General features: G+C 45.1%; 1 protein-coding gene across 3 annotated transcripts in view; it reads right to left on the reverse strand.

The window, feature by feature from the left end:
- LOC145361792 (transcription intermediary factor 1-beta-like) overlaps window positions 1-16,998 on the reverse strand; it is a 102,350-nt gene that overhangs the window by 38,330 nt on the left and 47,022 nt on the right. For all 3 annotated transcript variants that reach the window (XM_080217772.1, XM_080217771.1, XM_080217770.1), the window contains exons 2-4: window positions 7,766-7,881; window positions 2,226-2,373; window positions 1,307-1,439 (exon numbers count right to left, since the gene is read on the reverse strand). In XM_080217772.1, coding sequence (XP_080073898.1) covers window positions 1,307-1,439; window positions 2,226-2,373; window positions 7,766-7,881 — 397 coding nt within the window. The remainder of the gene's footprint in view (window positions 1-1,306; window positions 1,440-2,225; window positions 2,374-7,765; window positions 7,882-16,998) is intronic.

Here is a 16,998-nt window from a genome sequence, read left to right on the forward strand (position 1 = left end):
AAGTAGAAAATGCAACGGCCAGTTTGCACATAGCAAACTCCCATCAAGAGCAATGTAATAATGACCAGGCAATCTGCTTCTGGGATTTTGATTGAGGGGTAATTGTTGGTCGAGGCGCTAGGGAATAACTCTTCATTGAAATAGTAGATCGGGATCTTTTACAGCCACCCAAGCAGGCAGATGCAACCTCAGATTTGTTTCAGTTCCAAATGACAGTACATCCAACATTACAGCCTCACTCAGCACTGCACTGGAGTGCTGTGTTGGTTTTGGTTCTGAAGCCTCAATGTTGGCCTTAAACCTTGTGACTGAAAAGTGATATCAGTTGAGCCACTATAAATTCTGGAAGACTTGCTGTTCTCTGTGAGGGAGAGGTTTTGATTTGATTCATTATTGTCACATGTATTAACATACAGCTAAAAGTATTGTTTCTTGAGTGCTATACAGACAAAACATACCATTCATAGAGAAGGAAATGAGAGGGTGCAGAACGTAGTGTTACAGTCATAGCGAGGGTGTAGAGAAAGGTCAACTTAATGCAAGGTAGGGCCATTCAAAAGTCTGACAGCAGCAGGGAAGAAGCTGCTCCAATCAGTTGATAGGTGACCTCAGACTTTTGTATCTTTTTCCTGAAGGGAGAAGGTGGAAGAGAGAATGTCTGGGCTGTGTGGGGCCCTTGATTATGCTGGCTGCTTTCCCAAGGCAGCAGCAAGTGTAGACAGAGTCAATGGATGGGACATTGGTTTGCGTGATGGATTGAGCTACATTCACAACCTTTTGTAGTTCCTTGTGGTCTTGGGCAGAGCATGAACATTTGTATACCATGAACATTTTTGTATAGAATGAACATTTTTTCACCAAGTAATGAAAGGGATTGATCAGTGCTTGTTCTAATGGAAAAATCAGAAATTCCAACTAGAGAAATGATGTGGAGATGCCGGCGTTGGACTACGGTGGGCACAGTAACAAGTCTCTCAACACCAGGCTCAAGTCCAACAGGTTTATTTGGTAGCACGAACTTTCACAGCGCTGCTCCTTCATCAGGTCCTGATGAAGGGGCAGCACTCCAAAAGCTCGTGCTACCAAATAAACCTGTTGGACTTGAGCCTGGTGTTGTGAGACTTCTTACTGCAACTGGAGAAAGACTGACACCTGGGAAGAGCCCATTTTCAAGTACGCTTGCAGGGCAATATCAAAGACGTAATCACCAAGTTTATGATGCAGTCTTTAAACATGGAAGGAGAAGTCAAAAATGTATGGAGCAGACAGAGGAGGAATGGTTGTCAGCTGGAGCACATGGCCGTACCGGTGATCCTTATGTGTGAGCAGCTGACAATCCCGGCAGGTTAGAGTGTCGCATGTCTCGCAGAACAGCTTCAGAGTCTCCTGTCTGTGAATGGAGCAGAAAATCGGTCGCTCACAGTTTGTCCTTCCATCAACTAGGTGGATGAGAGAAAGAAGACAATCAGAGCGGAAGCGAACACCAGCAGCTGTAGAGCTCTAGAGGTTAACAGCAAGTCCCTTCCTTGTCTGAATGAACATGTGGAAAATCACAAATGCTTCAATGTCTCACCACGTTAGCCAGCTGAAAAAACTCTTTAACCAACTGGCTGTTTAGTTAAAGAACAGAGAAAATTAAGCATAGGAACAGGCCCATTGGCCCTCCTAGCCTGTGCCAATCATGATGCCCTCACTAAGCTAGAAAAAAACCTTCTGTCCATAGTTGGGCCATATCCTTTTATTCATAAAATCATAGAATCCTACAGTGCAGTAGACCATTCAGCCCATCTAGTCTACACCGACAACAATCCCACCCAGGCCCCATCACCACTGCTAATCCCTCCTGACGCTAAGGGGCAATTCAGCATGGCCACCTAACCCGTACAACTTTGGATTTTCGCACATTGTGGTGTGAAATGGGGAGGGGGAGCACACTTAACAGGAAAGTGCCAGTAGGACTGGAACAGGGCTGCGAAGCTCTGCACAGTTTCGCAGACTGCCGAAATTTTCAGTCCCACAACTGAAAAAGATGGGAACTTGAGTGAGTCCCACACAGTCTATCTGTGGTATCGTAACAGCCTGCAAGCCAAAACCATCAGCAGGGTAGCAAAACTTTGAATCTGTAACTCCAAAGGCTGTCTTACTCACATCTCTCTCTCACACACACAATAATGCACACCTGTATAAATGCACAGACGGCTGCACATTGCTTTAGAAGTTTGTACCTGTGATGCCTGGATTTTTCTTGCTCATAGTGTGGTCCTTTGTGAATTTTACTCTCTGGTGAGCCTCTACGCAGGCATCGCACAGCCACTCAGCACACTCGACACAGAAGCTGGAGGAGACAGCGTTGTCTTCACAGCTGGTACATACCTGGGGCGGGGTGGATGGACAACAGAAATAAAACATTCAGCACACAGATCAACGTGTGACAACCTACTCTGCTGCCAAATTCCCTTGGAGGACATGCTTTCTGCAGACAGCTCTTCCAACTTCCAGAGTTGCTGCTGCCGGCTTCAGAAGGCTTAATGTTTGAACCAGTGGCAGATTAACCATTAGGCTGAGTAGGCTTAAGCACGGGGCCGGGGCAGGGAGCAAAAAAAAATTGACTTAACCCTTTTGTGGCACTGAAGAGGATCAAAATCTATTTGCGCTCAACAATGAGTGATGAGAAACTTAGTCATCTGGCACTCACGCACATTGAATCAGACATGCTTCGATCTGTTGATTTATATACTGTTATCGACACTTTTGTAAACCAAAATACACAGAAGCTTTTCAAAGTATAAATGTAAAGAAAATGAAAAATAAATGAATAAAAGGGCTGTAATTGATTTATATAACTTTATGATATTGTACATGTCGTACATTATACATAGTACAACGATACACGTTATCTAATGTCACTTTATTTTATTCAACAAAGGGTGGGGGCAGGGGGCAAGGTCAAGGGGCCTTACTGAAGCTCAGCCTAGGGGTCCGGGTGATAGTTAATCTGCCATTGGTTTGAACATGTGCTCATACTGAATACTGGAATCCGTTGCAGAGATAGGGTCAATTAGGGATATTCAAGCCCAGAAAGCAATGCCCACTTCCAGTGAAAGAATTTTCTTTTAACGAAATGAAAGACTGCTGACACGCCAACAAAATACTGCAAATGATGGATACCACTCTGCCAAGGCTTCCTGCATGGTTCAAGTGCTTATCTCACCTTTTGATTAGGCACATTACAGACTTCTGGATCAATATTGAGCTCAAGCTTTATGCTCATAATCTCTGCCCCAATTTTATTGCTCCCTTCTGTGCAGGTTTCTCAGCACTCCAGATCACACGATCCTATATCCAATCTGCTCTATGGTGGCAGAGTGGTTAGCACTGTTGCCTCAGCACCAAGGGCACAGGGTCACTTCTTGCCTTAGGTCACTATCAGGATGGAGTATGCACATTCTCCCCATGTATGTGTGGGTTTTCTCCAGGTGCTCTGGTTTCCTCCCACTGTCTGAAAGACGTGCTGGTTAGGGTGCACTGGCCATGCTAAATTCTCCCTCAGTACATCCAAACAGGCCCCGAAGTGTGGTGTCTAGGGGATTTTCACAGTAACTTAATTGCAGTGTGAATGTCAACCTACTTGTGACTAATAAATAAACCGTCAGTAAGGTCCACGCTGCTGCGTTTCAGACTATTTCTCGGTCCTCCCCTAAAACATTGGCCAGTTGAGAGAATAGGACCAGGTGGGTTGTGCTGTCCTCTGAACAGTGTCCAGTCCATCAAAGTTGAATTTGCAGGAGTTTGTTTCAGGGACTTTGCCTGAATGCTTGTGGACCTTGGCTCTGGGAAGGACATAACTATTTGTTCAAAAGTTCGTCCACTGAATCCAGAAATGCAGCAGAAGGACTGTTAATCGAACATCTCTAGTGCTTGGACGCTCACAGATGTGCAGTTCAGGTCTCACTGCAGCATGAGTACAACAGCTCTGTACACTAGGGCTTTTACGGTCAAAACAGTCAATGCTGTAGTTTGTAGAAGGTTAAACTAGTGCAACTAAAAAAGTTAAAAGTTTCTTTATTAGTCACAAGTAGGCTTATATTCACACTGCAATGGTGTTACTATGAAAATCCCCTAGTTGCCACACACTGCCACCTGTTCGGGTACACCAAGGGAGAGTTTAGCATGGCCAATGCACCTAACCTGGATATCTTTGGACTGTGGGAGGAAATCACAGCAGCCGGAGGAAACACGTGGACACGGGAAGAACTCCGCACAGACAGTGACCCGAGCTGGGAATCAGACCCGGGTCCCTGGCACTGTGAGGCAGCAGTGCTAACCACTGTGCCACCGGTCCAGCGATGGACCCCAATAATGGTAATCTTTTGAGAAAGATGGCTGCTGAGGGATGGAAGTGTTCAACATACTTTAGAGGTTCTTCTTCAACAAATGTGGGAGGTGGAAAATTTGGGCCGGTATATGAGTTTGGCGTTGGCAACACTCAAAGACAGGTTAGGTTTCTTGAACGCAAAACTGAAGAGATCAAGAGCTTGCTCATTCAGAGTGGTGAAAATTTGTGCATCAAATTACATCACGTTTTGAGTCCCAATGTCTTAACGATGAGGCAAAGCAGTGGCAGAGAAGGAAGGAAAGGGACAAATCTGCCCAAATACCTGAGGATTGAGAAGTGGTCTGTTCAGTCACACACAGACACATGGCAGAAACTTGTGACCCTGAGCATTAATGGCTCGATCCATTCCAAAATAAATACAATCAGAAAACTCAAAACCCAAAACAATTCAAAACCCCCAACTGTTCATAGCTTCAGTACTTAACACAGCCTGCCAGACTTTGCTAAAAACCTCAGTAATCTGCCTGATATTGTGGACCATATAGCTAGCCCTTTGCTCCATCCAACATCCAAGGGTGCCCGTGACAGCAATTAAGATGCTTCGCTCATTCCACAACCAGCACACACCTGGAGCTCCCGACAACAGGAGGCTTTGGAGGGCGTGCAGAGGAGGTTCACTAGGCTGATACTGGAGATGAGGGGGTTGGACTATGAAGAGAGACTAAATCGACTGGGTCTGTACTTATTGGAGTTTAGAAGGATGAGGGGGGATCTTATAGAGACGTATAAGATAATGAAAGGGATGGATAGAGTAGAGGTAGAGAGATTCTTCCCGGGTAGATAGGTTTTTGATAGACAAGGGAATTAAGGGTTATGGGGAGAGAGCGGGAAAGTGGAACTGATCCACTTCAGATCAGCCATGATCTAATTGAACGGCGGGGCAGGCTGGAAGGGCTAGATGGCCTACTCCTGCTCCTATTTCTTACGTTATGTTCTCCTGTGCTGTACCAATTCTGGGATTATATATTCATCAGACGTATCCTGAAATTGTGCATGTCACAGAATGATACAGCACAGAAGGAAGCCACGTAGCCCATCACGCCCAACTTTCAAATTCTACCTTATACATCCGCTCGGTCCATTAATGTGTCTGAAAGAGCAAGACCCAAGTTAATTAAAATGGAAGTTATAATCTTCAAACTCCTGGAATTCTGGGGCCACGCTCGCCCCAAAAACGGAAAATCCGGCCCGAGGGCAATGAATCTCTGCATGGTCTGACCCACACCCCACCCAATCCCCACACCCAAATGATTCATAGAATCATAAAAAGAATCATAGAAACCCTACAATACAGAAAGAGGCCATTCAGCCCATTGAGTCTGCACTGACCACAATCCCACCCAGGCCCTACCCCCATATCCCGACATATTTTACCCACTAGTCCCTCTAACCTACACATCTCAGGCCAGTAAGGGGCAAATTTATCATGGCCAATCAAACTAACCCGCACATCTTTGGACTGTGGGAGGAAACCGGAGCACCTGGAGGAAACCCATACAGACATGAGGAGAATGTGCAAGCTCCACACAGACAGTGATCCAAGCTGGGAATCAAACCCATGTCCCTGGATCTGTGAAGCAGCAGTGCTAACCACTGTGCTACTGTGCCACCCTATGGCGGGCGGGGCGGAACGGGAATATTCCGCCCCGATCGCTCCATTAGTATCGGCAGAATAGATACATCCAAATACATTAGACTTTACAAATAATACATTGAAGCACAGGAAAATGTTTATTCCTTCATTCAGAAAATGAACTGAATAACACAAAGTATTTTAACAAGATATTTATTTTCAATTAATTGGTTACCAAACAAGGGCTTATTTCCAAGCTGTCTGCCAAAAGGTTTGCTACCGTAGCAAGTTGGATCATTAGCTTAACATCAGTTTCAGAGTTGTCATAAATTAGGTGCAGTGGCCATGGAAAATATCACAAAGAGCGTAATAGGAGCAATGTGATACCATCTTAATGTAGATTATCAACCCATACATACACATAAAGAACTAAAATTGAGCCCAGAGTTTTGCAATCCAACCAAGCTGGATGCCACTAGGGTTCATTCTATGAATGCAGTTACTGGCTCCTGATCTCGTATCGCTCTCACATTTCCTGGAAACCCCAGTATTGATCTCCCATTCCTCGCTCCGGTCCTAATCTCACAGCGCATGATTGTTCCATAGAAGGCTGATGGTAAGCCAGAGTAAATGATCTTCCTTTTCACTCACATTCATCTCACTGCTACTTTTCTGCCAACTATTCTAGCTGTCTTTCCTTCTCATTGCTTTTCTCTATCCCCTTTTCTTCTTTCTGTCCCTTTGTACAGTCCTCTCTTGATATTTTAGGATTCTTTTGCAAGTATTTTGGGGGGAGATTGTGAGAGTACTGGCAGGGAAGACAGCACATTTCTGTGGTAACTGTAAGGCATTGGGCAAAGTTTAAAATTTAAAGCTTAAAGTTTATTTATTAGTGTCACGGGTGGGCTTACAATAACACTGTAATAATATTACTGTGAAAATCCCTGAGTCGCCATACTCCAGCGCCTTTTCGGGTACACTGAGGGAGAATTTAGCATGGCCAATGCACACTGACCAGCATGTCTTTCGGACTGCGGGAGGAAACCGGAGCACCCGGAGGAAACCCATGGGGAGAATGTGCAGACTCCGCACAGACAGTGAACCAAGTCAGGAATCAAACCCAGGTCCCTGGCACTATCAGGCAGCAGTGCTAACCCACGCAGACACAGGCACTATCTCCTACCACTGCCAGGGTAGGTATGATACTGGTCAGCTAACAGGGAAAGCTTTTTTTAAAAACACTGTCTGAATGCGGCATGGTGACTTAGTGGATAGCACTGCTGCCTCACTGCGCCAGGGTCCCAGCTTCAATTCTGGCCTCAGGTCACTGTGTGTGGAGTTTGCATGTTCTCCCCATGTGTGTGGGGGTTTCCTCCAGGTGTTCTGGTTTCCTCCCACAGTCCAAAGATGTGCAGGTTAGGTGGATTGGCCATGCTAAATTGACCCTAGTGTCAGGGGGGATTAGCCAGGGTAAATGAATGGGTTGTGGGGATCGGGCCTGGGTGGGATTGTGGTCGGTGCAGACTCAATGGGCTGAATGGCCTCATTCTACACTGCAGGGATTCTAAGATTCATGATCATTTTCAGGGGATTATCACTGGATTCGTAAAGTAGTGTTCGTAATCAGCCACTAGCTTTGTATTCAAGACACAGCTCAATTTCACAAACGGCTACTAGCATCCCTAATCCGATGTTACAAACACAGGACTGCAGAAGGGAGTTGCGCCTTACAGGGTGGCAGCAACTGTTCATTCAGAAGCTGGCAGTAAGAAGAAAACAATTAGAGTACGTCTTACCTGACTAACTTTCCTGTTTGAGCTGCTGTCCAATTCACCAGTGTCCCTCAGAAAGTAGTTTTCTATTACGTCCTTTGTGTAACATTGCTGCCTGCACACGGGGCAGCATATCAGCCCTAGGAGATAAAGACACTGAATTCAGTACTGTTTAAAATATGATCATTTAATACAATAATTTTTTTCCCCAAAGAAACAGCAATCTCTTTCCTATAAATTTCTAGTCACCATCACAAGAGCAGATGTTCAGTTATGGAAGACATTGCGAACAAGACATTATCATAGGTAGATCCACAGCAAAACCTCAGGTGAATCAAAACTTTCAAAATGCTTCAATACAAGTCAGTACGGTTTAAAGTTTCCCAGCGCCAAACAGATAAGCTTCTCAAGAAGTCAAACCTTTGATCCAAAAGTGGAAAAGCTTGCAAAGAGTGGCACAGTAGGTTAACGCTGCTGCCTCACAGTGCCAGGAATCTGTGCTTGATTCCCAGCTTGGGTCACTGTGCATGTGGAACTCGCATGTTCTTCATGTGTTTGCATAGGTTTCCTCCTGGTGCTCAGGTTCTGTCCCCCCACCCTCCTCCAAACACAGTCCAAAGGTGTGCAGGTTAGGTTGATTAAGAGGCTATTTAGCACGGCCAACATCAAGGTAAATTGGCCTCCTTCCACACTTCATGGAATTTCGTCAATGCCGAAGGAGGCCATTTGGCCCATTGAACCTACACCAACAACAATCCCCACCCAGACCCTATCCCACATATTTATCCTGCTAACCCCCTGACACGAAGGGTCAATTTAGCATGACCAATCAACCTAACCCACTCATCTTTGGCATGCGGGAGGAAACTGGAGCACCTGGAGGAAACCCGCACAAACACGGGGAGAATGTGCAAACTCTGCTAGCATCCCAGCAGCACGCATGAATAAATCATGAAAAAATACGAATCCCATTTGAATTGACCTATTTTACAGGTTAATTGGAAATCCAAATCAGTAAATTCTGACCCCTCAACAATGCTCAATGGTTACTCAGATTTGTCAGTGTTACTGTTATCGAGGTAACATTAATCATCATTCTAATATAGGGATTCAATAAAGATGCAGTCCCTGAAAAATGATGGCATTTTTTGGATAGGATTGATGCTTCTTATTCAATAATTTCCATGCATAGCCCAAGTTCATGCCCAGAAATAAACCCTAACACATAAGACAGTCTCCAAGAATAACATCCACTTCAGTAAAGTTGAAAATAGTCCTTTAATTAGTGATTAAGTAGTCTTCAATCTTTTACTCTTCTTGTAATCAATGTTTCTTAACTCAGTCATTACATTAATTCTAGTTAACTTTGTGCTAAGACAGACTTCAGGTTTATTCATACAACTGCACATCCAGGTTACATCCCCCAAATTAGGCATTCTCACTCTCGCATTCTCATTCCCTACCCCCTCATCATTCATACACCAGTATCTTGCAAATGGCACGGCATGGAATAGCACAGTGTCACAGTGATTAACACAACTGCCTCACAACGCCAGGGACCCAGGTTCAACTCACAGCTTGGGTCACAGTCTGTGCAGACTCTGCACGCACTCCACATCTGCGTGGGTTTCCTCTGGGTGCTCCGGTTTCCTCCCACAGTCTGAAAGACGTGGTTAGGTGCATTGGCCATGCTAAATTCTCCCTCAGTGTACCTGAACAGGCACTGGAGTCTGGCAATTAGGGGATTTTCACAATAACTTGATTGCAGTGTTCATGTAAGGCTACTTGTGACACTAATAAATAAACTTTCATAGAATCCTACAGTGCACAGGATCCTACATCTGACCCAGTGAGTCTGCACCAATCACAATCCCAGCCAGGTCCTATTCCCACAACCCCATGCATTTACTCCAGCTGGTTCCCCTGACACTAAGGGGCAATTTAGCATGGCAAATGCACCTAACCCACACATATTTGGAGCAAACCTGGGGGAACCCATGCAGACACAGGGAGAACGTGCAAACTCCACACAGTGACCCTAGCCAGGGTCATTCATAAGAACATAAGAAATAGGAGCAGGAGTAGGCCAACTAGCCCTTCGAGCCTGCCCCGCCATTCAATAAGATCATGGCTGATCTGTCGTGGCTCAGTTCCACATTCCCGCCCTCTCCCCATAACCCTTAATCCCTTCTCTTATCAAAAACCCATCAACCTGCGTCTTAAAAATATTTAGCGAGGTAGCCTCCACCACTTCAACGGGCAGAGAATTCCAGAGATTCACCACCCTTTGAGTGAAGAAGTTCCTCCTCAACTCTGTTCTAAACCGCCCCCCCTTTATCTTGAGGCTGTGCCCCCTAATCCTACTATCCTTTCTGAGCAGGAAGAGTCTCTCCACCTCTATCCTATCCATCTCATTCATCATCTTATACGTCTCAATGAGATCTCCCCTCATTCTTCTAAACTCTAACGAGTACAAGCCTAATTTATTCAGCCTCTCCTCATAGCTCAACCCCCTCAACTCCGGCATCAGCCTAGTAAACCTCCTCTGCACTCCCTCCAAGGCCAAAACATCCTTGCGTAAGTACGGCGCCCAAAACTGCACACACTACTCCAGCTGCGGCCTCACCAATGCCCTATACAGCCGCAGCAAGACCTCCCTACTTTTATATTCAATCCCCCTCGCTATGAAGGCCAGCATCCCATTCACCTTCCTGACCACCTGCTGCACCTGCAAGCTGGGTTTTTGCGACTCATGCACAAGGACCCCGAGGTCCCTCTGTCGCCTGCTGCAGTTTTTCTCCACGTAAGTAATAATCCTTCCTACCATTATTCCTACCAAAGTGGACCACCTCGCACTTGCCAACATTAAATTCCATTTGCCATTTCCTGGCCCATTCGCCCAGCCTATCTAGATCCTTCTGTAGACTCTCCCCACCCTCCGCACAATTTGCCTTTCCACCAATTCATCACACTCATATCTCGCACATGGCACCAGTTGTCAAGTATCAAACTGCAGATTTCCATTGCTCTCAAAAGTCACTGCAATGTGATCTAAGCTACTCCCATTCAATGGGGAGCTTGTGCTTCCTCAGGATTGGGAATACCTTTCAGATTACACAGAAATCGGCATCCAATGCATCGTTGGCACTGGCTGTGTACCAATGAAGTATCCTAGATGCCTTCATTTCTATACTGGTACACTCTCCATGGCAACACCTCTTCCAATAGTCCACCTGTCAGCCAATCAGCATTCTCTTCCCATGCAGTGTAAATTGTTGCAGAACTACCATATGAGGGGGATAGCAAAGTGTCCTGATGAGTGCAGAATGAAAAACTTCAACAGGTTTCTTTTTCAGCAACACTAATCTCTGTCCTAATGGGGAGATATTGAGATGGGAAGCACATTCTTTGGTAAATAGCACTAGAAAAAAAATTCAGGATTACGTAGGGATTCAATTACCATAACTAAATCCCATTTAGAAAGGATAAACTGTGGCTTCACAAGAGCATTAGCTGAGATGATCCTGTTTTCACTATTTATTACGGAGCGATACAATTGCAGTGGAATCCACAAGCCCACAACTTCAGGCTGCGGGTTCCAACACTTCACTGCAATGCCAACGTGCCTAGTTCATACTGAACACAGCTTGACAAATTAGCAAGTAAATCTTATGAGTGTTTGCACCCTGAAATTCTCTCAAACAGGAATAAAAGTAATTAAGCTCTGACAAAGGGTCATTCAGACTTGAAATATTGGCTCTATTCTCTCTCCACAGATGCTGTCAGAGCCTCAGATTTTCAGCATTTGTTTCAGATTCCAGCATTGCCAGTAGATTGGTTTCATAATAAAAGTTATTTTCTTTGATAAATGAATGCAGTTGACAGCTTCACCCGAGCTGGATTTGGTGGTATAAATTGTAGCCTACATTAATTGTTCTTTCCAGCAGAATACCCCCCCTCCCCTCAGCGAGTTCCATCTCAAACAAGGATACCAGGCTCAGGTGACACAGGGGCATAGCTGGGTGGCACAATGGTTAGCACTGCTCCCTCAGTGCTAGGGACCCGGGTATAATTCCAGCTTCGAGTCACAATGTGGAGTTTGCACACTTTCCCCATGTCTGCGCAAGTTTCCTCCGGGTGTTCTGGTTTCCTCCCACAGTCCAAAGATGTGCGGGTTAGGTGGCTTGGCCATGCTAAAAGACGTGGAAACCGTCTTATGCTAAGGTCACACAGTAGTCACAGAATCCCTACAGTGCAAAAGGAGTCCATTCAGCCTATCTAGTTTGCATCGACTTGCCAACAAAACATCTTAGCCAGGTCCTACTTGGCAATTCCACTTATTTACCCAGCTAATCTCCCCTAACCAGCACACTGTGGCTAGCACTGCTGTCTCTCAGCTCCAGGGACCAGGGTTTGATTCCTGGCTTGTGTCACTGTCTGTGCGGAGTCTGCACGTTTTCCTCGTGTCTGTGTGGGTTTCCTCCGGGTGTTTTGGTTTCCTCCCACAGTTCAAAAAACATGGTTAGGTGGATTGGCCACGCTAAATTCTTTGTCAGTGTACCCGAACACACGTCAGAGTGTGGCAATAAGGGGATTTTCACAGTAACTTCATTGCAGTGTTAACGTAAGCCTATTTGTGGCACTAATAAATAAACTTTGAAGCATCTTTGGATACTCAGGCAATTTAGTGCATACGTGCAAACGCCGCAGACAGTTGCCCAAGACTTGAATCAAACCTGGGTCCCTAGCTGTGCTAACCACTGTGACCCTCTCCAGCCAAAGATGGAGGGATTTAATTTTACATCTCTTAGCCCCTTTGGTCAGTGCTGTAGAGAAATTCCTATGATCCAACTGCAAGAGGAATTTTCTGAGGTATCCTGCTAGGGTGTCTTGTATTCAGTCGATCTCACTCAATCAATACATAAGCTACAAAAGTCAGCATGCAGTCAAAGAATGGAAAGGAATTTATTTGCTAATGCATGCATCAGGTGGGAGTGTAGTCATGAAATACTGACTGTTCTCCAAGATAACACCACAATCTAAAATTGTTGTACAACATTTCAATTTCCATGCTCAGCCTGTCATACACCCTGGAGGGTCCAATTACAAAATTACACACCTTGGCTAATAATGTTCCATATGTCAACAAGAATAGGAGATCATTAGCTCATTACCCCTGCAAGTTCTTCCTCCATTACCTAGAAATCTTGACCCATGTGACCCTCGTGTCCAAGGCCACAGTTCACACCTGCTAATTGTACTCGGCAAAAGGAGTCAGTCATTCTCTTGTTCGAATCGGGCCCCTTTTTAACAGCTTGAGAGACTGCACCAGCCTCACTACCCATGAGAAAATTCACTCACCGACATGCCAGCTCTCTGATTAAACTTGATTTTGCGCATACAAAACAGATAAGAGAAACTGCCTTCCTATATAGTGTTATGTTAAACACCAAGATGCTGAGCAAACAGATCGTTGTAAAGTTCACAATTGCATTAATACCTCCGTTTAATTTCATAATACTTGGTTATATTATGGTTAAACAGTATATTTTGTTCCAGGCACATTGTGATTTCTCATGATACATAAGGCACTTTATACTTAGGGGAGGCAATAACCTAGTGGCATTATCACTAGACTATTAATCCAAAAACTCAGCCACTGTTCTGGGGACCCAGGTTTGAATCCCACCATGGCAGGTGGTGGAATTTGAATTCAATAAAAAATTTGGAATTGTCGATTGTCAAAAAAATCCATCTGGTTCACTAATGTCTTTCAGGGAAAGAAATCTGCCGTCCTTACCTGGTCTGGCCTACATGCGACTCCAGAGCCACATCAATGCGGTTGACTCTCAACTGTCCTCGGGCAACTAAGGATGGGCAATAAATGCTGACCAGCCAGCAATGCCCATATCCAATGAACGCTAAGAATTTTATGCTACATCGCCACCCACCATCGCCAACCAATTTCAATTCTGTTTACAAATTGTGCTAACTTTGCTATTTAACTAGCAATGACAAAATTAAATGAGGTCTGAATCACATCTGCATGTTTGGATTCAATTATCCCCTGCCCGCTAATCCTATTTTGTTTGAAGATTACATTCAGACTTTGCATGCTCTGTGCAGTGCCACAGAACATTAGCATTAACTACTGAATATTAACTAATATCAAAGCAGTGTCAAAGCCAAAACACGAGGAAATGTCTTGGAACATTTTACCACATTAAAGATGCTTTTACAAGTGCAGGAAAAGCCATCAAACCTCATCACCGCTGAGGCTTTGAAATCACCTCAATGAAAGCACCGTGACCAAGAACAGCAGAAACCCTTCCAACAGAGATTTCAAACAGGACAATGCCCAGGAACACATGAAAAATTATACTGATCCGTCAGCAGACTGACATCAAAACTCACTACAACAGCCCACAATAATGACTTTTCTCTCCCAGTTAGCAATGCCGCCTCAGTGTCAGGGACCTGGGTTTGATTCTCGTCTTGGGTACTGTGCGTGCAGAGTGTGCACATTCTCCCCACGTCTGCGTGGATTTTCTCCGGGTGCTCCGGTTTCCTCCCACAATCTGAAAGACATGTTGGTTAGGTGCATTGACCGTGCTAACCTCTCCCTCAGTGTACCCGAATAGGGGCCGAAGCGATAAGGGGGATTTTCACAGCAACTTCACTGCAGTGTTGATGTAAGCCTACTCGTGACACTAATGAAGAGACTTGCAGTCTGCTATGAATTGGATGAGTCCAACTAAACACTGCCACCTATACAGGCATTTAAATCAGGGAAGCAGGATAAATAGAGAGGGGCTTAAGCCTGCTCGATTGGCACACCATCTAGTCCCACTGATCCAGAGTGGCAGCAGTTACAAGATGCATTGAGGCAACTCGCCAAGGCAGCATCTACCAAACCCAAGGCCTCTACCGCCTAGAAGGACGAGAGCCTCAGATGCTTGGGAGTAACAACATCTGGAAGTTCCCCTAAACCCCTGATCCATCCTGAAAACATCGGGTTTGGTAGGTTCCGCCTTGGCAAGGTGCCACCATGCATCCTGCAAATGGTACACACTGCTGCCACTCTGCATCAGTGCCAGAGGGACTGGATGGTGTGCCACCATTCAGGTAGGCTGCTTTGTACTGGAAGGTGTTGAGCTAGTTCAATGCTGAGCTGCAATTAAGAGTGCACCATTACATTCCTGACTTGTGCCTTGTAGGTGGTGGACAGGCTTTGAGGCAGGTAAGTTTGTTGTTGCAGAATTTATAGTCCCTGACCCATTACTGTAGCCAGAGTGCTTATGATCAGTTTCTGGTCAATGGTAACCCCTCCAGGATATTGATCACAGTTAGTTTAGTGATGGTAATGCCATTGAATGTTAAGGGATGATGAAGAATCACCTCTTTTTGGAGATGGTCACTGCTTAGCATGTGATGTGAATGCTACTTGCACATATGAATCTGTGCTGGAATGTAATCCAGGTCTTGCTGTACATGGGCACAGACTGCTTCAGTATCTCAGGAATCACAAAGGATGCTGGACATTGTTTGTGCTGAATATTTCCCAGTTCTGATGGAGTGAAGGTCATTGATGAAGCAGCTGAAGATGGATAGGCCTCGGACACTACCCTGAAGAACTCTGACAGTGATGTCCTGGGACTAAGATAATTGACCTCTTGCAACCACATCCATATTCCTTTCTGCTAGGTATGAATCCAACCTACAGAAGCTCCAGTTTTGTAAGGCTCCTTCATGCCACATTCGGTCAAATGTGGCCTTGATGTTAAGGGTAGTCAGCCTTGCCTCACTGATTGATTTCGGAGGTCAGGAGCTAAGTTGCCCTGGCAGAACCCAAAGGTGATGGTGACAAGCATTACAAAATAGAGATAGTTAAATGCCACGGGGCAAAAACTTTGGTTTAGCTTTACTTTAAATAAAGATGCCTACAAGTCTATAGATTTTTTGTTTCATTTTAAACTTTGCTTGCATTATAATGAAAGCCTTACGACATAAATACAATTCCAGGCTCAACAAAAAAGATGTTACTCAGCAACCAGAGGCCCACACTGAAAGCAGAAATAGTTAAGAGTTCAGTTGGAACCGGGTAACCCAGAGGCAAGAAGCTTCCCATAGAAACTGTCAGTACAGGCAAGGTAATATAGAGCCAGATCTGAATCAGTGTCCCCAAAGGATTACCTGGGTGTCCGGAATGCTAGACAGGCGACGTTACTACAATGCTCCCATCTCCTGCACTGTACTGCCAAACATTTAGTGGATTAAATTTGGAAGGAGGGAGTTGCCTCTGAGGCAGCTAGCATAGATGCACAGTTATTGTCTATAGCACTTAGATCAGATTCACAATTCTGTGGAGCCCAACATTTTTTATTTAATTTATATTTTATTTATTAGTCACAAGTAAGGCTTACATTAATACTGCAACAAAGTTACTGTGAAATTCCCCTAGTCGCCACACTCCAGCGCTTGTTCAGGTTAAAGCACCTAACCAGCACACCTTTCAGACTGCGGGAGGAAACCCATGCAGACATGAGGAGAACATGCAGACTCCGCTCAGACAGTGACCCAAGCCGGGACTCTAACCTGAGACCCTGGCATTGTGAGGCAGCAGTGCTAACCACTGTGCCACCTGGGTGTGGTTGCAGCTGGTAAGGCCAGTATTTAAAGGGCCTTGCACTAATGGTTCTCAAGGATGTGTTAATGACCTACTTTCTTGAATTGCCGGAATCTTAATTCTGTTAGGAGCAAGTCTCAAAATTCTGGCCCAGCAACAATACAGAAAGTGCTTTATTTGCAATTCAGGATGGTGTGTGACTTGAGACGGTGATACTCCCATGCTCCGACTGTCCTTGTTCTTCTCAGCATTAGCGATCATGAGTTTGGGAAACGTTATCCAGGAAGTTGCTGCTGCGCATCTTGCGGAAGGCACACAGTGAAACCACACTGCATTGGTGGTGGAGGGTGTGAATGTATAAGTTGGATGGTGGGAGTCCAACATAGTCAAGCTTTTCGATTTGCTTTGTCACATGTATTAGTATACTGCGCAAGTATTGTTTCCTGAGCAGTACACAGACAAAGCATACCGTTCATAGAGAAGGAAAGGAGAGGGTGCAGAATGTAGTGTTACAGTCATAGCTAGGGTGTAGAGAAAGACCAACTTAATGTGAGGTAGATCCATTCAAAAGTCTGATGGAAGCAGGGAAGAAGCTGTTCTTGAGTCAGCTGGTACATGACATCAGACTTTT

This window comes from Carcharhinus amblyrhynchos, chromosome 35 (genome assembly GCF_965287045.1).
Source record: "Carcharhinus amblyrhynchos chromosome 35, sCarAmb.v2.hapA, whole genome shotgun sequence".
NCBI lineage: Eukaryota > Metazoa > Chordata > Chondrichthyes > Carcharhiniformes > Carcharhinidae > Carcharhinus > Carcharhinus amblyrhynchos.